Source organism: Scylla paramamosain, chromosome 3 (genome assembly GCF_035594125.1).
Source record: "Scylla paramamosain isolate STU-SP2022 chromosome 3, ASM3559412v1, whole genome shotgun sequence".
Classification (NCBI taxonomy): Eukaryota; Metazoa; Arthropoda; class Malacostraca; order Decapoda; family Portunidae; genus Scylla; species Scylla paramamosain.
The window spans coordinates 40,478,776-40,501,017 of NC_087153.1; the positions used below are offsets into that span (position 1 = coordinate 40,478,776).

A 22,242-nucleotide genomic window follows, 5' to 3' on the forward strand; every position below is an offset into this window, starting at 1 on the left:
TCATCCCTTTCTCTGGTAAACTCTGGAACTCCCTGCCTGCTTCTGTATTTCCACCTTCCTATGACTTGAATTCCTTCAAGAGGGAGGTTTCAAGACACTTATTCATCAATTTTTGACCACTGCTTTGACCCTTTTATGGGACTGGCATTTCAGTGGGCATTTTCTTTTTTTTTTATTAGATTTTTGTTGCCCTTGGCCAGTGTCCTTCCTACATAAGAAAAAAAAAAAAAAAAAAAAAAAAAAAAAAAATATATATATATATATATATATATATATATATATATATATATATATATATATATATATATATATATATATATACACACACACATACCAAAGCAGAGATAACAGAATAGAAACTCACAGACAACAATATTCAGCAATCTTGCCTTTTTCTAAACTTTCCTCCCGTCTTTAACAGCTCCTTGCCTATGAGGAGAATAAGTAAACAAATTATGCACTATGTAATAACGTAATCCTTGACGTAATGCAACTTGAGTATGTTTTCTAAGACTAACGATGATTGTCACTACGTCAAAATCCCGGAAAGATGTGACGTCATGCGGAGAGAGAGAGAGAGAGAGAGAGAGAGAGAGAGAGAGAGAGAGAGAGAGAGAGCAGGAAATGAATTGAATAGCTGGGGAGAGGGAGGCGAGGAGAGAACTTAAGAACAAAAGCATATAAGGAGACTGCAGAAGGCCCAATTCACGTTCCTTGAGATGACCTTCACAAGGCATACAACTCGACTCATATAGCAGACCAAGGAATATATAGCTTTATAGAATCCTTGCAGCAGACTCACAGAACGTAAGGAGGGTTAAGAGCAAATCTGGAAGAGAGGTAGAGATGGAGACATGGAAGAAAGAATGAAGGAAGTGGGAGAAGTAAGATTGGCTGAGATGGCGTAATTCCAGGTTGAAAAATAAGAGGAAAGATAGTTAGAGTAGGACTGGAGGAAAGAGAAATAGAGAGATGGAAGGAATTGAAGAATGCGCCTTTAGTCATATGAGAGAGAGAGAGAGAGAGAGAGAGAGAGATTCCCATAGGACATGCGTCTGGCTCCAACAGCCAGATCCCAGCCAAGGTCGAAATATAAAACTCCACAACACTTAAGCAACACTTAAGAAACAAAACCACAATCCCACAGTTCACAACACACCAATAAACAAATAAATAGAAGAAAATTAAGCATTTGATACATTGTTTGGTCATAAAATGACAAAATTGCATCAGCATGTCTAAGAAAAACATTTACACGCGGGACTCCTGACGTGTGTTATCGCTGAGAGAGAGAGAGAGAGAGAGAGAGAGAGAGAGCATTTTCAGGCCAGCAGTCAGTCCGTTCATGCCTCAGAGTAGTGCAGGGAACCTAGAAGCATGTCCGTGGTGGTATACAAGAGGCAATCCAACATAGATATTATACCAGAGGATGACTACTACACAGAGGTCGCCGCCAGGAAGGAGAGGCCGTATACCTTCACCTTCTTTGACCTGCCCGTAAGATCCTGTGTGTTCCGCTGTCTGCGTTGTCACTCGAGTCTGTCGTGTGTACTTATTTCATTGCTTTCATGTGCCGCTATATATTCCTTCCTTGCACTTTCTGAAGAAAAAAGAAGATTGAGACATTTTATCATGATTTTAAGGACCAAAGAAATAGAAGTTACAGAGTGCTTCATTATATTACAACATTATCTTAAGAAGTAAGGAGGATAGAGAAATAAGAAGTAGAGGTTTGTACAGTGTTTCTTTCTAATGTACCTTTATCTTAAGAAATAAGGAAGATACTATCATTATTGACAACAGGGAATAGAGAGAAGATTGCATCATACTGTTTGATCAGTGAGATAGGGACACTCAAATAGCGCCAGTTGACCCGTAATAGATCACTGAGGTGCAGTGGATGTTGGTTGGCAGAAAGATTGTTCGACACTATTTCATCATTTTAAGAAAAAGGGAGATAGGGACATTCAGCTGACCCATTATTGATCACTGAAATGCAAGTGGATTTGGCCTTGGTTGTTCTGCTGCAACAAAAGCAGTTACAGGGAAGTGATGTAGATAAGATAAGCAGCCAGAGAGGAGTGTGAATAATAGGAAGATGCATTACTCATTAAATGACTGAGTGCAGGATGGGGAAATTACTGTTATATAATCAGGAGACAAGACAACATCAGCTGGCATGACAATGTATGTGAATATGTAGAATGAATTATTAGAAAGCTGTTAAGTATCCTTTACCTTTAGTTGTGATACCCAGACCAAGATGTCATATGAGCACCCTTCTGGCAACATGTAGAGATGGAACAGCTATGACATCTGAGAGGAGAGAGAGAAATATGTTATATTAATACTGCTGGTCATTTATAAAAGCAAGCGATAAAAGAAGGTATCTTACTGAAGATAAAATGTGGTGTTTAGTTTGCAAGTTTAAGGTTTTTGTCTCCTGACACTTGTGGTAAGGGCAAAATTACATAGGCCTGAGATTAACATATACTAGCAGGCAGACAGACACAGTTATCTCTCCTTCAATGTTTGGTGCAGTGAAAGACAACAAAAGAACATTATAGTCTGCAAATCAGATAAAAAATACTGCCTTGGAGATAGTATATATATATATAGATAAATAGGTAGACAGACAGACATGTCTCTCACTCAGTGTTAGGTGCCATGGAAGGGAACAAAAGAACATTACAGTTCCCAGATCAGATAAAAAGTACTGTGAGGTACAGAGATAGATCTAATTTGTGTGATATGGGTTTATCATATCTTTGTATTATGTTTTGTTGAAGCCAGAATTTCTCTTCTGACTCACATGATGATAATGAATATGATAATGATGTCACAGGCAGTAATGATGATTGGCTGCATGATTAGTGTACCAGCTATTATGATCTATTGTCTTCCTATTCCCCTCCACCAACAGGACCCCATATGTGTGGAGATCATCTCTCGGCTCAGCCTGCGAGACACCCGGTCCATGGCCCTGACCTGCCGTGCTGGCTGGCAGATCACTCGGGTCCAGCTCATGTGGAGGAAGAAGCTGTGGCTAAGAGCTGGGGTGAGCTGCTCCTGTGTTGTGTAGTCATGAAAGTCAAATAAGATTCCACACATCCTTCCTCTGTGTATAAGCTTTTACCTCAGTCTTAAGTTCTCTGATCTACTAAGAATCTATCAGTTGCCAAGGTTTGTAAGCTGTCAAGGAATACTCATTTAGATTTTTCACTCATACTCGAGCCCTTTTGTATGCTGAAAATTGATCAGTTGTCAGCTTTGTAAGAAGTCAAAATAACATACCACACTCCTTTTCAGTGTGTTTAGACTTTTACCTTGATCCCAAGTTCTCTGATCTGCTAAGAATTTTTAAGTTGTCAGGTTTTGTAAGAAGATTGTCAGCAGATCAAAGGACTAAAGAGTGAGGGAAAAAAAAGTATAAGTGAATATACTCGTAGAAGGTTATCCAATTTCTAATCACGACTGTGTTGCCATCTGACAATACAAGGATTATTTGTGATTCTAAGACAAAGTTGGATGAATGATGAGATGAGGCAATACCAGTTTGAGTTATATCCTGTCCATTGTTGCTAAGCAAATAGAATGTGAAAGTATATATACTCTGCCATTCAAAACCCTCAAGGGCGTAGAGGAAATGCGAAGTATATTATATTATCAATTCCGTTCCAGGTGATCAACTTGGGATTGTTTGGGCCGACCTTTGAGCCCAATGCCCAGGCTGGCATGCTGGTGCGGGACCCTCTGCTGGTGAACAACAAGATGCTGTGAGTTATCCTTTAGAGGACAGTCTTTCTTACTAATTGCTCAAGGATGAATGTCACAGATTTCTAGGTATAAGCCATTGATAGCTTTGGTCATTAGTTCCTGTTAGAGATCACCCAAAGTCAGTCCTAACCTCCATAGGGAACAGTCTTACAGGTATAAGCACATGATTGCCCTGGTTGTTACTTTTGCTAGGTCACCCAGAATCAGAGTTAACTCCTTTACAGAACAGGGCATTCTCACTTAATAATTGCTCAGGGATGAATATAACATATTTTTTAAGTGTAAACCATTGATAACCATGGTTGGCAGTAAGAAAAGATCACCAAAAAATCAGAACAAACTCCCATAGAGAACAGTCTTACTTAATAATTGCTTAGAGATATATATATCACACATTTTTTTAAGGTATCAGCTGATGATAGCCTTGGTTCTTAGTTTCCCAAAGAGGAGATCCCCAAAACCAGACTTACTTCCATTATAGAAGGAAAATATTTGCATTTTTATTTATGGCATCTAACACTATAGGGAAAAACAATGATGAATTATAGTGGTGATGATGATGATGATAAGACTTTTCTTTAATTGAATCTCAAAACCACATTCTGAATTCTAGGTATGAAATGCTTGACCCTGACTCCTGTATTGATGAGAGTGAGGAGGACCTGGACATGGGGCATCTGTTGTCCAAGATGGCCACACCCAATACGTCTATTGGCTTCTCAGATGTCATAGATCACATCCTGAGCATATTCAATGGTGGGAACCAGCAGACATCTTACTCTGATGTGAGTTTTTGGATTCAGTTTGGGATTACCTTGGTTGGCAGTCTGTGTAAGGCAAGTCACTCTGGAAGCAAGCCTGCTATCTGTCAGAGAGGGGGATCAAGGGAGGAAATCCTTTTGCTCTTAGCATATGATCATTTAACCTCATTAAGGAAGATAAGGATGTTATGTAGATAAGAATAATGCATAAATATACTAAAGCTAATTGCTCCTGGATGAAAATTACGATTTGCCAGAGAAGGGTATCTAGAGAAGAGACCCTTTTTTCCACACACATGACTGTTCAACCTTATTAAGGAAAATTAGGATGTTGGATGAAATGATGATGACAAAAAATAATACATGAATATATTGCTAATAACTTGTAATTGAAATGTTAGTCAGAGAAGGATATCTAGGGAGGGATATCTAGGGAGGAAATCCTTTGCTCTGAAAATATGACTTTCCAGGCCTCTCAGAGAAAATAAAAATGATGATAACAAAAATGATTTACAACTAGATCTATACGTGATGATACCTTTCCTTGCAGCCCTTCACGAGGGGCGAGGGAGCGCCAACCTTCCTTCTCTTCGGAATGCCGGAAACCAAAGTCTCCAAGAAACTTGTCCTCAGCTTCATTGCATCCAAAGGCTCAACCTTCGACACTGTGGGTTTTGTCAAGGGCAAGCCGGGAGGATTAGGTATGAAAGACTGTATTTTCAGATCTTTTGTTTTCTTATATAGTGATATTTTACTCCTTTGCACTTATAATTTAGCTGTGTGAGTAGGAGAAAATAGAGAAGGGTGGTCAGGTTGTGCCTGTATCCCAGCATCATAGACAGAATGTAGATTGTAGAAGAAAGGTAAACAATATAAAAGACAGCATGTGGTATCGTAGAGGACACCAACCCTCACTTCTGGAAGAGACCAGCCACAACCATGAGAATTGTACAGCTCAATGGAAATGGAAAGAAACAGAAGTATACTGTTTGTTTTTATATGTTGTGTGAGTGTGTGTGGGTGTATGTGTGTATCTAGCAGCAGTGTTGTTTCAGGTGGGGGCGTCACTGTGCGTTATGGTCACTACCTACTGAATCTGCTGACAGTGCGGCGTGCTCGTCCCCGCCTGCTGGTACAGGACCCTCAGGGTACCACTTTCCACCCTGATGTGGCCATGGTATGGCTGTAAGAATACATTTTGCCACATTATAAAGAATGCTGCGCTGTATTTTACTTAGTTGTATTTACCTAGTTGTATTGTACATGGTCCAAGCTAAAACTCATTTGTCCTGTCTCCATATCTACAGTTATACAATTTTTCTTTAATTTTGCTCACACCAACAACTGTAACCAACTCCTTGCTTAAACTATTCCAGAAGTCAATGCTTCGATACTATATTTCCTAGTGTCGCTGAGACATTTAGTCTTCTTAATCTTTTTTGTATGTCATGTCATAAATCTTCCCCCCCTCATCCATATATATCTCCAAAACTTGTCTGTTTACCTTTTCCTGTGTAACACTTGTAATGTAACATAATACTGGAAGTGCTGCCATGATTGACTGACTGACCCATTTGTAATGTGTTAAGTGCAGAAACATGGATATACACCTATCATAAACCTATCCATCCATGATACTGAAGGTGCTTAGGTGGTGCCATGACTAACTCATTGTGTGCCTGCAGGTAATCCCTCAGGTGGATGGGCTGATCTGCTACATGGATGCCACCTGCCACTGTGAGACAAGGCGGGAAGGCAGCTCAGGGGGCAGCCACACCCTGGACATGCTGGAGCTGGAGGCCATGATGCGCACCATTCCTACCAAGCTGTGCCCACCTGTGCTGGTGTTGCTGGCGCGCATGGATGACCCTCAAGTCCCCATCACCGACTCAGACCATGATGCTGATGGCTTGGTGGACCACAACATGCTGCGCCGGTCTCCTCACGCTGACCTCCCCACAGGCAGCCCCCCACCAAGACACCGGCCAGCCATGCTGTATGATGTCCTTAGCAAGCTGGACCTTCCCTGGGCTGTAAGTGGTGGTGGTGGTGGTGAGAGAATATATATAGCTAGGCACATCCCTCCTTTATTTCCTCAGTACCTTTGCCACCCTTCCCTTTCTCTCCTCCAGATTAATCTTACTGCTCACCAGGCCACCCACTGCTGTCTTTCCTTTCCTGTGGCAGCCAAAGTTAATGACTGTCCTGGTGCACCTGTTTGTATCTCTGAATTAACTTTTCTTCTTCTGTGTTGTCATCATGTTCATATTTACTATTTTTATGTAAGAGCAATCTGTGTTTCTAATTAGTTTCAAGAGGGAGTTTCTAATTTTGGCTTTACCTTTTCGCTATCTTGCATAAAAAAAAAAGTTTCTTTATGCTAATGGAGGTGGCGTCTTTTCAGGTGTGTGAGGTGGAAGTAAAGACCTTGTCTGGCGTGCACCGAGGCCTCAACTGGCTGCTGCACCGCACCCTCAAACTCAAGAATGGATAAGGTACTAGAACTTGTGTGGGATTTACAGTGAGGGAACCTGATTGATTATTGTAGTAACATTTAACTGCACAAGTCCTAGCACTTCACTCATGCAGTGGTGTGTGGGGGCAGGATGTGTTGCTGAGCCCCCACTGTGCTGGTTGGCCTTTGTTGATGCACGCACAGGAGTTGGTCGTGTGTTGTGTGAAACTTTGTGTTTTGTGTTCAGGGTGGAGAGGCAGACAGGAGTGAGGATACATGTACCCGGCAGTGATACTTTATGCAGACAGTATATGTACTGTAGAAGGCATTGTGCATTTGTAGAATAACAGGAGGTATTGATCTGATCCTGTTTTCAGAAAATCCTTTATGGTATTTTTGCAGCTATGTAAAAAAAAGAAATAGGGGATAGAGTTGGGTTTTGGCAATTTCATCTGTGTCCCATATAGTGTCAAAAGACTGGAGTGCCTGAAGCTTTCCATGGTCTACCTAGCAAACATCCATGGGCTTGTGTCAGAAGAGTTTGTAGTACCTCCATCCTTGGGGCACCCACTCACTCTCTCCAAGTACACACCAAGCACCACTCAAGATGTGCTCTTGGCTTTTAATCAATTTTTTTGTGTATAATTTCAGATTGTAAGGTATTTAGAACATTAGTTCTCATAATAGTTTTGCTAAGCTACATACAATTGAGGCTTTATACTCATCCCCAGCTGGAGGTGGCAGGTTGGCATTCTGAATTGCTCTTCAAGTCCACTTCCATCATATACAAATTTTAGTGATTTAGAAATACTCTCCATGTTGTCCTGTAGCTTTCCTAGAGGCCTCACCCCAGCAGAGGGGGCACCTAGAGCTGCAAGGCTCTGCTGCTATTCAGTGGATGAGTGCTGAGTGTTAGGCAGTGATGACAGTTCCTCCTGATCCTTGGCATTGACATGCTAAGTGTGTGTGTGTGTGTGTGTGTGTGTGTGTGTGTGTGTGTGTGTGTGTGTGTGTGTGTGTCCTGTCCAGAGGCCTAGAGTTGTCTTAAATTAGAACTAGTCATAAACCAGCATCTCAGTGAGGTAGAGCAGGCAGAGCAATGATCTCACTCATAAAGGTCCCTCTGCCTGCCAGCAAGGTCCACATCAGTCTTTGTGTTGTGTGCACACACTGTATTTCCCTGCATAGAGATGCACTTACTCTGAAAATTATCTCAAGTTACTGTGTGTCTTATAATTTAAGAATAGATAGTAGGTAAGAACAGGGTTAAGCCTCAGAGAATAGTTTGTGATATTATAATGTAAACAAAAATTACATTGTGTTGTCATTGTGAATGATATGCATTTTTCTGTTATTAGATAACGGATCAAGGAAGTGTAGATAAAAGTGTTGTGTACAACACTTATGAGAATCAGTGTGCACACATGCTGTTGTAAAGGCAATTGTCTGATGCTTCTGAGTGTTTCTCACAACTGCACAGTTGAGCTAAGTTCTGTCAGCCACCACTCAGGCACAGGAACCCAATGACCTCTAAGAAACAAATCATTGCTACACTTGTGATTCCCCTTAATGAGTTGGAAGAAGGAAGGATGTACAAGGGTGAGTGAGTCACCTGCCCAGCATCATTCTGGCTTAGAATACAGAAGAGAGGAATACATCAGGCAGCTTATGGTATGGTAAAGGGTACCAATCCTTAGTTCTGGAAGGAACCAGCCTCTGCTACAGTATGAATCTGTAACACAATATGTGCTATTTGAATGAATTTGTAAATGCATATATATATATATGCATATACAAAAATACATATATACTATGTAAGTATAGTATATAAGTAGATTTAGTGGAAAAGCAACAAATATTTGCTTGTGGAAACTCTAACAAAACAGCAGAAAAACTTGAATATTTAAAAATTTTCCTGATCTGTTTATGAATGCGTCACAGTGTGGTGCATCCTTTGCCTTGGGAAATACAGTATATGTACCATCATGACCAGGATCACCACAACCATCTTTGCCATCTCTGTTGTGTCACCAGTATTTCATGTACTTTTCACTTGAGCAAGCAAGACATGATAAATCAAAGGACAATAGTCATGCATTTCAAAGAGTTGGATGATTGTGAACACAGTAGTCAACACTTACTACCAGCAGCAGCAGCAGCAGCATCACCACAGTGCCAACAGATGAGCATTCCTGAAGGCACCATTATCCATATTGTGTGTTGTGGGGGATAATGAAGACTACATCAGGAATGCATGCAGATAAGTCAGTGACATGCTCCCCTCTTTCCTTCCAGGCAGCTTATGAATAACACCACAATTGTGTTACTCGAGTTCTTTAGATCACACCAGATGACACCTGGTTATTTAATGTAGGCCATTGAGTCTTAATGTTTGATAACTCTAAACTTTGTAAATCTGTGCCGTTATGCTTCAATATTTATGAACTTCAGAATCATTATGACATTAAGACTTAGAACCCACATTAACCATTCAGCTGTCATCTAGGTTGCATGATTTAAAGGGAAAAAGTATAACATAACTTTCTAGTTAATCAGTGGATCAATTTTCAAACATGTTCTTTGCTCAGAGAAGGATGTTAAATGATAGTAAAGTACAGGAAGATGTAGCTGACCACACCTTAACAATCAGGGAGGGAGGAATATGACCAGGGAGGTGAGGAGAAGTGTTAGTAATGGTATTCTCCTACCAATGCTCTGTCATCATTTTGCCTGTAAAGTTTGCAGTCTGCCTTTGCCCTCCTCCTTTTGGTTTTAAAGACAAGTATTCTCAGGAAGGATATGTTAATCTTATCCAGTTTGAAATGTCCAAAGGCAGTGTATCAGTATATCTGGGTACATTGAACTAGATGCCTCTGAGGAGCAAGTTAAATGGGTCTCTCTTTTTTCATCCTGGAAGAGTTTCTGTACTCTTGAGAAAACTCTAACCTGGTATAAGTCTGAGTGATGAAAACACAAAACTGTGTGTGTTGTTTTTTTTCACCTGAGGATTAAAACTTTTCCATGCTGTCAAAATAGTTCACTAGTTATCTTTTTTATTATTATTATTATTATTATTATTATTATTATTATTATTATGCATTTCTCATAACAGGTTAGAGTTTTCACAATAGTACTTAATTCAGATGCTGGTGGTGGCAGCCTCCTATCCTGCTGAGGGAGTAGGAGGAAAACACTGCCTTCTTATTGAGAACATGTTCACAAAATATAAGATAGTATTGATAAAGCAGTATTTATCTTGCTAGTGTCATCTGCTTTCAATTGTGAGAGATTGAACTTGCTGTAGTTGTGACTAGTTTTAGAGTCGTGGTATTTAATGTTTGTGATGCATACGTACATCCTTTACATGGGCATGGTTTGAATGCTGACTCAAATTAAGGTTCAGTAGCTGCTGACTGGGGAACGTTATTGAGGCAGTGGGTTTAGAATTGTAAGTGTGTGAGATTCTCTTTTGTACTGCACACTCAGCATTACAACTGTCCATCCATTCTTCATTGTGTATATATCAAGGCCAGGTAGCTGCTGTGTGAAGTATTCTCCTGCAGTGACAACCTGCAGTGATGTGGATTATTAACTCTCTTTGTTTGTAGTTTGTGTGTGACTTGTACGAGTATTATGGGAAGGAGTAACACTCTTGTTTTGTGGTAGATATCTCAGACTAATATTATAAAGTCCATTACTAGTTACTTTTTTATATATTTATATGTATTTTAAAATACAATGTAATTTAAAATGTGTGTGTGTGTGTGTGTGTGTGTGTGTGTTTATGTATAAACTCTGTTCCTTGACATTTTTAGGACTGATGGCCAAGCCAACAATCTTCATTTCCTCGACATTTTAGGAGTGATGGCCAAGCCAACAATCTTCATTTGCCTCTATCCTTATACTTCATCCTTGAATATTCTACTAATTTCACCCTTTCACCTTCCCTTCATTTGCCTCTGTTTTTACTTAATTCTTGAATGTTCTACTTATTTAACTTTCTCACCTTGCTATTTCAGTAATGCTCTGTCCATTTCATTTGTAAGGAGGTTACCTGACACTCATGGCATCTTCAGTAAACCCTCCAGTGTAGCAAGTTAATGGTGCCAAAAAAGTCTTGCTAATGTTTCATAACAGGGGCTGCCACGTGTAGGCCTGATAGCTTCTTACAACTTCCTGTTTTCTTATGTGATATTTGTAGTTCGTAGTGAGGATTTGCTGACCAACCACAGGCTTGAGGAAGTTGAGTTTTGATTTTGAATTCACTAAACCAGAAGTTGTCAAATGGAGAGTTTGCTGTACTTGACTAGCTTACATTCCTCATTCTTTATTCCCATTCTTTCCAAGTGACTGAACCAACTGTGTGTGCTGCACTTTACCACCATCACTACTTCTAACACAATCTATGATCTTACTTTTAGTGAATGTACCAAATTTCCCAACATAGTTATCATGCTCTTGTTGGTGACCTTATCAACAATATATTTTTCTCATCCCACACAGCTTTCTATCTTTTCACAACTCTCAGTTGTCTCTTCATCCACTTGCATCAGACTTACCATTCCTTCTCACTAATTCTTATCCCTTCTTATATTGTAAACTCTTCCTTTATCTTTCCTTTCCCTGGAGGCCATCAGTACAGTTGACAAGTCTTATGAGATCCTGTGATCCTAGGGGGTAATGGACCCAAAGGTAGTAAAATACATAAAGCCAAAATGAGCTGCGTAACATTGCAGTGTCCTCCTGGTTGGTTCTGCTTAAAAAGTAGACACTAACAATGCAAATTGTATCTCTGGTGTTAATGTTTCTTCAGAAAAAGGTAGCTCTATACCAGTGCTGGTTTTACAATGTTGTGTTTGAGTTTGGCCCTCATGGTCATAACACTCAGTGCACACAACTGTCTGTCTTATCATGTTAGTGGTGGTCTGGTTAAAATGCATCATTCCTTAATATGTATTTCATGGAAATCACATTATGCATTATGTTAATCAGGCTGTGATGCAGAGGTATGTTATATCTTTCATGCTATATTTAATGTATTTTTTATCTGGAATGTCTAACTAAAAGAAATTATGTATTTGGATTTCTGTGGTGGAATTATTAGAAATGGTCTGTAACTTTTTTTATGTAATATAACTAAATATTTGCTGTGGACGTTACTTTCTTCACAAAACATAAAACATGTCATGTGTGGCCCATTGGAGTCTAGCAGTCATGACCAGTGTGATGAGGAAGAAGTGTGTTGATAGGGTGCTGAGTTGTCTATACATAAAACATTCTCTTAACTAAAATACACATACAAAAGGCATTTTAATTCAATGTAGATCCAACCACATCATCATAACAACCTGTTGGGATGACCTGAGATTGCCTGTAAAAGGAAAGACCCTTTGTGGGAATAAAAATACAGAGGAAGGAATTCCCAGTTTCCTCATTCTCTCCCTTTTAGTCACCTGTAACAAAGTGCAGGGAATATGATTATTGTATCCCTCCAACACAGCCATAGTGTGTGCTGTCCTCCACACCACAAGGGGAACAGGAGACAACAAAGACAACAACAGGAAAAGGTACAAAGCTGAGATAAATAACAAAGAAGGCTGTTGCCAAGTGGACTGTTTATTGCTGACAATGTAAAGTTTTTCCATAGCTATTCTCTGCCATAACACATGACTTGTACCTGAGGAAGTGTTTTGGTTTGGGAGGTGTGTGGTCAGTCCCAGGGTGGTGGCAGCTTCCTGTCTAGCACAGGACAGGGATGGCCAGGACTGTCACAAGGGGTCAAAGGTCAAAGTATCTCCTGTGTTTCCTGGAGGTTAAGACTGTAATTCACTTGTTCCAGATCAATTTGACTCAATTATCAGTACATCCATTGTAATAATTTTACATTTGAAATTTCACACTGCAAGATACTCCAGAAACTGTAATGTATTGCTAAGTTTACATTTCAAGACACTGGTAGGATAATAATAATGTACTACTAAGCTTACATTTCAAGACACTCCAGAAATAGTAGGCAATATACTATCCTGTGTCAGTTAACATGTTGCATTGAAGGAAACTTTTTTTTTCTCCAAGTTTTGGTCAACTAATACTACTTAGTGATTCAAGTTTTGTCACAGTAAATCCATTCTTGACAACCTTCACTTTCACCACAATTTTTTTTCAATCACTATTCTATTGCAAATGTCTTGTTTTTTTGTTTTTTTTGTTATATATTATTTACTTTTGATAAGACAACTGAAATGGGAAAAAGAAAGAAAAAACTTAAGACATACAATGCAATGGAGATATAGTTAGTGTCCTAAATATTTCAGATACAAATTAAACAAGTATCAGCTGCTGAAAGCTCATAATATGCTAGTTACGGGAAGAAGCCAGTGCTGCCTCCACACAGAACACCTCACTCACTCACTCTCACCCTCTCCATGACTAGTAATGTAAGGCAAATGTTACTCATGACATCATACACAACTTTCATCATTAGTTCAAGCAGTTTCTTCAGTAAAAACAATGAAGTGTATACAGTTACAAATACATATCACCTATGCAACCAGTCTAGACTCAGTATGCAAATCCTCTATATACATAAAATTATTATGGATAAATCTTACACAATTCTTAGCGTCTTTCAGGACTACTCTAACACTGGATTAAGGGTTCACACATACATCTTAGCTTCTCACTGTGTAATGGTTTCTACACAGTCTCAACCATTAATCTAAGGGGACACTCAAAGTAATCAAGAAGGGGGATGTACGATATTCAACTAAGGTATGCGCTTCCTGGCTTGTGGTGGGTGGAAACATGTATTTTGTGGGTAAACTGACAAAGACAGCAGTATGTGGAGCCTCAATGTTGTCACAGTGGCTGCTGGATGTTGACAGCAGTACTTGGCTGCCTTCTCATCTGCCTCTGGGTTGTAAGGGAAAGACCAGATCTTGTTCCTCAGTTGGGCTGAGAGTGGTGTTTTTTCACACCCCCAGGCAGGTGCTGCATACCTCCACTGAGTCCACAAAGACCAGGCAAGCTGGCAGGGCAATGAGGAAGTGAGGCGGCCACAACCCTTTGGGCTGCATCAATGGGAAGAAGTGGTGATCCCAAGTCACCCATCATTTTCTTCAAGAACATAATATTATGTTTCAAAACATCTACAATAAATATTATAACAGACAAGCATCTCACTGGCATTACAAAGGCCATGTCTGATGAATGAAGGATACCAAAGTACAGGACCTCTTGGTATTTTCTCTACACACACAAACAGTAAAGAAAGGAAAACCATTCTGCCTTGAGGATCTAGCATGGGGCACTGCAGACCACAGCCTCCAGTCAATGAAAAGCTTTCTAGTTACTAAACTGCAACATACACTACACTTTGTTTTCTCAGAAGCCTTTCAACATGTGCACATGTTGCAAATCAGTTCAGTAACTGAGCCAGGAGAAAGAGGAAGGTTCTCTAGAGGGGTATTGTGTTAGGTATAAAAGTTCAGTGTGTGGTGAATGGCTCTTGACTGATGGTGATCCACATTATCACAATGACCTATCTTTGTTTATCATTCAAAGATTCCAGCTGATAAGACCATCACTCTTAATTAATCCATCTTAATTAAGAAGAAACCTCACTCAGATAGCTTTCTGAGTGCAAAGATTGGCCAGCAAAGCCTCCTGGGCCAGCAAGCCTCCCTGGCCAGCAAGCCTCCCTGGCCAGCAATCCTCCCTGGCCAGCAAGCCTCCCTGGACTGCCTGCTGGGGAGCACCACACAGCTGCCAGGCGTGGCGGTGCCTTCCTCTGCGGGCTGGGTCAGGGGGTCAGGAGGGCATCATAGGCAGTTGCTGAGTAAATGTAATGTGGAAACAATACTTAATTACAGCAATAGATTGCCATGTTTTCAATGATTGTTAAAGAGACCTGAGTGTCTAAAGAAACCCAAGTTAGACCTAGAGCGTGGCCCCAAGGAGCGCTCTGGGGTGAGGGAGGTGGAGTGGGCGCGGGGCCGCGGCGGGGCGACGCCTGGACAGGGACTGGAGTCCACCTCACACAGTGTAACTGGCACCTCATGACAAGACCGGTCACCTGAAAGAAACCAGCATTAGTCAAAGGTGTTCTAATGGGACTTATCTAGCATGTTAATTGCCTCTACCATATATTAATCTATACGTCAAGTTTACATCCCCTTTGTCAATATTACCTTCACTCTTGGATGGGGATGTTCTGGAGGACAATGGCACTGAGTCATGAGGGATGAGTGAGGGAATGGCCTCCACACTCTCCATCAGCTCCAGCAGGGGGTTGCGAGGCTCCATGCACAGAGAGGCTCTGGTCCTGGCAAGGTCTCGAGGTTCAATGCAGATGGAGTGCCTGTTCTTCTGTTTCCTGGTGGCCTCTGACTGGTCCTGAGACTCCAGGCACACTGAGTGCCGGGTTTTGGCAGATGTTGGCATCTCCCGGGTGCCCTCATACAGGGAGAGTCTGGAGCGTGGGGCATCACCAAGGAGAGGCCGCACAGGGGAGGAAGGCCGAGGCCAGGCACAGGAGCCCCGCAGGGAGGGAGAGGAGGCCAGAGAAGAGGAGCCTCCAGAGCCTGTGGGATGCCAATGTGTTGGTTTACTATTGAGAGAATGTCCCTTTAATTTGCCTCATTATCACTTAGCAGCTTTTGTTTAGGAAAAATTTCTTAAGTATCTGACTTTTTATACACATAAGTCTATCACCTCTAAAGCAAAATGGCATACATCTTAACATGATACTCTTTCCTCTGTACACTTTATAGAATGACTTAACATTCAACAAGAGGATGCACACTGCCATACTCAGTCAGCACAAACTGACCAACTGACCTGAGGTATTGGAAGCTGAAGTGGATGTGCTGAACTTGTTGGAGGAGGTGACGGAGGAGGGAGGAGTAGCCACGTCTGTCTCACCACAGGAGCCAAGGTCTGGATCAGCCAGCACTGCAAAGCAACACAGGGAAGTTAAGGAAGGCAACAGTAATCTTTCAATTTTATGTGCTTTTTTTACACAGTTTGCTGACAACAATGATGGTTCCTTATCTTATATTGACATCCCTGCTTGTGTTAGTCCAGAAAATGGACAAAGGTTAGACAAATGAGTGGTGATGAAGATAGTAGGACAAATTAAGCTGAAGCATGAACCTGATAAATTCTCATACATTTGAAATCATGGTCTTCACCACAGAGAACACAATATTCTCAAAGGAAGATCAGCAACTGAAATGTTAAGAGAATCTATACAGTAGCCCTACATCAACCTGAATTTTCCTTCCACCTTTCCCACTCCTTATAAACATGTTGCATTCTGACCAGTGACTGTTAATGAATCATGCTGCCATCATGCTGACCCAAGACTTGTAATGACCCAGTGTAACCCATGAGTCCATTCACTCAAGCCATGAATTAGCCTTTGGACATTCACAGACACAGATGACTTGTTCTAATGATAACTTCTCTTCCCCAAAAGTTGAGTAAGAATACAAGAACATATTGGATGGTGCAAGAAGCCAAAAGGCCTAAACATGGCAGTCCCTGTATTAAGCATATATCTATACCCACCTATTCATCCCTATTCTTATGATATTTTAAAACTTCTAACGGACTCAACACTAACAACCTGAGTCTAATCCAGTCCTGAACTTTAGAATTCTGACTTTATTTTCCTAGAATGTTGCTTAATCCTTATCCATAAAATCTATATGATCTTTTAAAAACTTCTAATTCACCACTAACAACATGACTCTATTTCAATCTTGAACTTAAGAATCCTAACATTATGCTCTTAGAATCTTGGTTAATCCTTATTCATGTCTGCATGATGTTTTATTAAAGCTTCTTACTAACTCAGCACTAACAACCAATCTATTTCGGTCTTGAACTGAGGAATTCTAACATTATGCTCCTATAATCTTGCTTAACTCTTACACACAAGGATTCTCAGCATGAGTGCCTTACATGAGAATCTGTGGTGCCTGGTGAGGCGCGAGTTGGTGCCGCCGGGGGAGTCTTCGCACACGGTGTCACAGAGGCGTGTGATCTCAGGTGTGGAGCCACTCAGGCTGTACTGGATGCCACCTGCCAACACCATCGCCAATCAGCCACCACTTAGCACTAACTAATAGTAAACTAAGACTCACTACAATCTAATTTTCTATCTTCTGGTTCCTTTCTGCTTGACGAAATAGAATACTGAGTTATTTAATTTCTAGTATGTACGAATGAATGTGTTACCAAAATAATAATGATTAGCAAACAATAAGATTTGAGTAGATAGTACTGGTAATGCATGAACTTAAGTAAAAACAGTATAAATGTAAATGTAATCATGTGTCAATACAGAAGCCGGCAACATTCATGCACCAAGTTGTAGTATTATAACAGGCTGAGGGAGAGACACATGCCAGGACAGCTGATGTGGCAAAAGAAATGTTATATCTTGGCACTGGAAAACCAGTGCCTTATGCCACACAGTATGTACACAATGACCCAAGCATCACCATCCCCAGTACAACTGACATGGCTAAGGAAATGTTGTCTTGGCCCTTGAATGCCTCTATCTTATGCTACACATTAGGTACATTATGACCCAAACATCATCATCCCCATCATATTTGATATGGAAAGAAAGATGTTATGTATTGGTACAGGAAAGCCAATCACATGTAACCTCTCCCAGTCCACAAAAATAACAAGCATCGCCATCCCATCACAATGACACAGAAATGCTCTTGAACGTACTTGACTTGGGCGGCGGTGTGGTGTCCAGATTGTTGTTGGTGTGGTTGAGGTGTGTGGTGGAGGTGCCGCGGCGAAGAGCGCTGCGTCTGTGGCGGGAGGCATTGGTAGCCTCCAGCAGCAGCCTGTACCACTGGTCCAGCCCTGACTTGGCCCGCAGCAGCACGCGGCCTTCCCTGGGCAAGGAGAGGGCTAGGGCGGGGCCACCGCGGCGGTCCTGCCACTCCACGCACTCCACGCACGCCAGGTTCACCTGTGGGTAAGAATGACTGCATGAATACACTCCGGGATTGTCACACTAGATCTACTGTAGGGAGAGAGAGAGAGAGAGAGAGAGAGAGAGAGAGAGAGAGAGAGAGAGAGGGTTAAATAACTGTGGAAGCAAAAGTGGATAACATGCGTATATGCTTTCACGTAACCAGTCCTTCCTTCCTGTATCAGTTAAACACAATTTCACCATGCCAGCTAACCACTAACCAACATCAAGTCTGATAAAAAAAAAAAAAAAAAAGATAACGTACACTACGCTCTCCGTTTCTCCCAATTCTTCCTTCCTTCCTACTCCAGTTTAATTAAACAATACCACATCACGAAATTCATAAACAAGATTTCTACCACGACATCCAGTGGAGTGTGTACAAACATGAAAACTCTTCACTATGAACATGAACACAACAGCTATACATGAGAAAGCTAACTCGATTTAATCACACCAATAAGACGTATCAGAATGCAAAACACACTTATTGGCGATACAGAACACGATAACTCTTTCAAGGCGGCCACAACGCGTCACTTTGCCGAACATCTCGGGAGGCTTTCGGGTCACAACGTCACACGCTGCACGTCACACCGTTCACCCGTGCATGTCCGAAGGGAACGCTGAGGAAACATTTACATTTGGCTATCGGCAGTTTGATAACACTGGCATACTAAAGTGGTGATGAAAGTTCCCAATTATTACGGTCAAGGCCAGCAGTGCAAGACGGACCGTCCCCGCGTCATGCACGGAGGTGTATAAGCCCATGTTTAGAAGCGCTCTGCTCTCCCACCATGACTATTTTCAAAGGCCACATAGTTGATTAACCGCGTTCTCAAGAGTGATTCTCCTCTTCATAATGTAGAAATCTTTTACTGTCACTAGAACTACAATATAAAACACCCTTAAAAACCCGTGTAAACTTAAGCATGTACAGAGCCTTTTGAATGTAGTGATGCGGTGCATGTTTCAGGATATGGTCCATAGCCTAGTCTTAATTTCGTGCTCTTGAATGCATTGTTCTCTCATAAGGAGTGCTTCCACAGACTGCCGAGATGACGAGTGTCTATCCCATATGTGTTTTTCGTGTTATTGATATAGAATACCTGTTAAACTGTTACTAAGATTATGGAAAACACACGAACATCTCAGAAACTTCAGAGAGAGAGAGAGAGAGAGAGAGAGAGAGAGAGCGAGCGGTAATTAAGCGTGGGGCTTACCAAGATAATAGACAGATCACGATCTCTCTCTCTCTCTCTCTCTCTCTCTCTCTCTCTCTCTCTCTCTCTCTCTCTCTCTCTCTCTCTCTCTCTCTCTGTGTGTGTGTGTGTGTGTGTGTGTGTGTGTGTGTGACACCACGGCAAATACCGCTCGCTCCCTCTCCTCTCCCCCGAAACATTCGATCGACTCTTCGTCAACTTGAACCGTTAACACACACACACACACACACACACGTCATGAGGATCTACAGAGGTGTGTTTCCGAGGGGTGTCATGTTAACCATATTATTTTCCGGTGTGCCCTTTTAAGGCGGCGAGCACCGACCGAGCTTCCATCTGCAGGGCCGCGTTTGCCTGTTTGCTTTTCCTGTACGTAGCCTAGATTGTTTGGGAGACGCTTTGTTTGTTCATTCATCTCCTTACCTATCTGTTCATTTTTGCTGATCATGAACATAAGAACATAAGAACATAAGAAATAAGGGAAGCTGCAAGAAGCGACCGGGCTTACACGTGGCAGTCCCTGTATGAAATATACCTTCCTATTTCCATCTATTATCCCCATCCATAAACCCGTCTAATTTTCTCTTAAAGCTCCCTAATGTTCTAGCACTAAAAACATGATTACTGAGTCCGTTCCACGCATCTACCATTCTATTTGAGCACCAATTTCTTCCTATCTTCTTCCTAAACCTAAATTCTTCAAGCTTGAACCCGTTATTTCTTATTCTATCCTGGTTGCTGATCCTAAGAATTTTGCTTACACCCCCCTTGTTATAACCCTTATACCACTTAAAGACTTCTACCAGGTCCCTTCTTAACCTACGTCTCTTTAAAGAATGTATATTTAACAGCTTCAATCTCGCCTCGTAAGGAATACTCCTCATACCCTGTATCCTTTTAGTCATTCTCCTCTATACTGATCCTAATAGACCTATATCATTCCTGTAATGTGGGGACCATAACTGCACAGCGTAGTCTAGATGAGGTCTGACCAGCGCCAAATATAACTTTAATATTACTTCCGGCCTTCTACTTTTAACACTCCTTAAAATGATTCCTAGTACCCTATTTGCCCTGTTTCTGGCCTCTATGCAGAGCTAACTATAACTCCTAAATCTTTCTCGTACCCTGAACCTACCAGAGTTTCGTGGTTTAAAATGACATCTCCGTATTCTATTTCTGTTTTGTTTCGTCTTCTCTACTTGCTTCTTTTCTTTCTTTCCCTGAACAGAGCCTAGGTTATATGGTCGACACTTTATTTAATTATCTACGTATATATCTCTGCCGGTCATGACATTTCCATATTCTATTTTTGTTTTGTTTTCTTCTTTTCTGTCAAACAACTTTAATTTTTCACTATTTGTCTTCTTCATAACTTCCTCTTGAGTGTACAAGGTAAATAATAATGTAATTGTAATTTATATACACTCATCTACAATGCGCTCATCATTCCGTCCATAAACTCTCTCTCTCTCTCTCTCTCTCTCTCTCTCTCTCTCTCTCTCTCTCTCTCTCTCTCTCTCTCTCTCTCTCTCTCTCAGTCGTGAAGTCTTCTGCTCCTCATTCTTTCCAAGCGACGCCCGTAGCCTAGGCAGAGTGAACGTGTCTGCATGCACGCCTGCTCATGCACGCTCACAGTTTAAAACCTGTTAGTTGGACGCCTAGTGAACGATTCCGCTTCCCATTGTTTCCCAGTGTCATCTCCGTAGCGTGGTGAGTGAGTGACGAACGTGTCTGCGTGCACGTGCTCATCCACGCTCATAGTTCACAGCCTGCTACTTGGGCCGGTAGCGAACGTTCTTGCCTTCTGTTCATCTCCAGTCGTTAATTGTGGGAACCAATGTTAATTCTTCCACTGCTAAGATTTCTCTTCTTCAAATTAGTCTAGTAGAAGTTAAGCGTATAATTTCAAAACATACAACGCAGGAAGAAAGATGAATTTATACTATACTGGGGTTATGCGGAGACAGAAAAGTGATCAAACGTGTTAAATTGACATGATTTCAAAAGACGCCACAGAGGAAGGAAGAGGGACAAAAAAAGTGATCAAATGTACTAAAAAAAAAGTTAACTTCCCAATTAAAGGTTAAAGGTTACTTAAATGAACAAATAAATAGATATATAAATATCACACTATCAAAAGTATTCTCTAATTACTGAGAGAACCACGTCAGAAGCCTATATACTGATCGCGTCTTCGTGATGGGCGTCGCTGCTTCCCTTCTCTCCCCTTCCCTTCCCTTCCCTCAGCACTCTCGTTACCAACACCTCCCGGAACAACTGACTCATGAGGGGGACTCGTAATGCTCCCTGAATCCCAGCCTCGCGTGTCACATTGATGCGTTTACGAGGAACACCCCTCCTTCCCTCCACTCTGTATGGCTGCCTCCTAACGGCGCATTCCTCGTACTCGCCAGCATGAAACAGTGACGGGGGAGGACTTTAATATTGTCGATACTCAGGGACCGTATTCTGAAATATTTTGGGGTTATATCTCTCGTTCGACTACTCTAATAAACAGGCTTTAGTGGAAGCGACTGAGGTTTTCAAGAGTGCTTTCATGGATCTAGTGATGGTCTGACAAGAATTCTATACTTTTAATAGGCTTTAATGGATGTTAGGAAGGTTTCAAGCGTGTTTTCATAGTCCAAGAGATAGTTTAACAACGATTTAGCACTTTTAAGAAACACAACCGGAAGTTACAGATATTTTCAAGTGTTTTCATGGATCTAGCGATAGTTTAACGATAATTCTGCAATTCTTACATGCACTAGTGGAAATTGGTAAGGCTTTCAAGGATGTCTTCGGAATCCTAGAGATAGTTTAACATAGATTCTGTACTTTTAACAGCCTGCAGTGAAAATTATCAGAATGTCCATAATTCTACGGATAATTTAACAAATATATATATATATATATATATATATATATATATATATATATATATATATATATATATATATATATATATATATATATATATAATATAAAAAAACTCACGAGAACCTGAGAAAATAATTTTTG

General features: G+C 41.0%; 2 protein-coding genes across 4 annotated transcripts in view; one reads left to right on the plus strand and one right to left on the minus strand.

Annotated features, from left to right (window-relative positions):
- Window positions 1-1,269: 1,269 nt before the first annotated feature.
- On the plus strand, window positions 1,270-12,412 carry LOC135096189 (uncharacterized). Its single transcript, XM_063997561.1, has 8 exons — window positions 1,270-1,497; window positions 2,924-3,058; window positions 3,682-3,776; window positions 4,391-4,562; window positions 5,089-5,239; window positions 5,594-5,715; window positions 6,224-6,571; window positions 6,943-12,412. The coding sequence occupies exons 1-8, from the start codon at window positions 1,378-1,380 to the stop codon at window positions 7,030-7,032; spliced, it is 1,233 nt and encodes a 410-aa protein (XP_063853631.1). The 5' UTR covers window positions 1,270-1,377; the 3' UTR covers window positions 7,033-12,412.
- A 181-nt stretch (window positions 12,413-12,593) lies between these two features.
- The window catches only part of LOC135096181 (uncharacterized), a 69,381-nt gene continuing 59,732 nt past the window's right edge, over window positions 12,594-22,242 (minus strand). For 2 of the 3 annotated variants that reach the window (XM_063997527.1, XM_063997538.1), the window contains exons 4-8: window positions 17,743-17,992; window positions 16,960-17,079; window positions 15,832-15,945; window positions 15,183-15,575; window positions 12,594-15,067 (exon numbers count right to left, since the gene is read on the minus strand). In XM_063997527.1, the coding sequence (XP_063853597.1) occupies window positions 14,883-15,067; window positions 15,183-15,575; window positions 15,832-15,945; window positions 16,960-17,079; window positions 17,743-17,992 (1,062 nt within the window). In that variant the 3' untranslated portion in view covers window positions 12,594-14,882. The remainder of the gene's footprint in view (window positions 15,068-15,182; window positions 15,576-15,831; window positions 15,946-16,959; window positions 17,080-17,742; window positions 17,993-22,242) is intronic. The other variant, XM_063997548.1, reaches the window with a different exon arrangement.

Coding starts and splice junctions, on each gene's coding strand:
- LOC135096189 (XM_063997561.1), top strand. CDS start 1,378: ATGTCCGTGGTGGTATACAAGAGGCAATCCAACATAGATATTATACCA. Junction 1,498..2,923: donor TCACCTTCTTTGACCTGCCC/GTAAGATCCTGT, acceptor CTCCACCAACAG/GACCCCATATGTGTGGAGAT. Junction 4,563..5,088: donor AGCAGACATCTTACTCTGAT/GTGAGTTTTTGG, acceptor CTTTCCTTGCAG/CCCTTCACGAGGGGCGAGGG.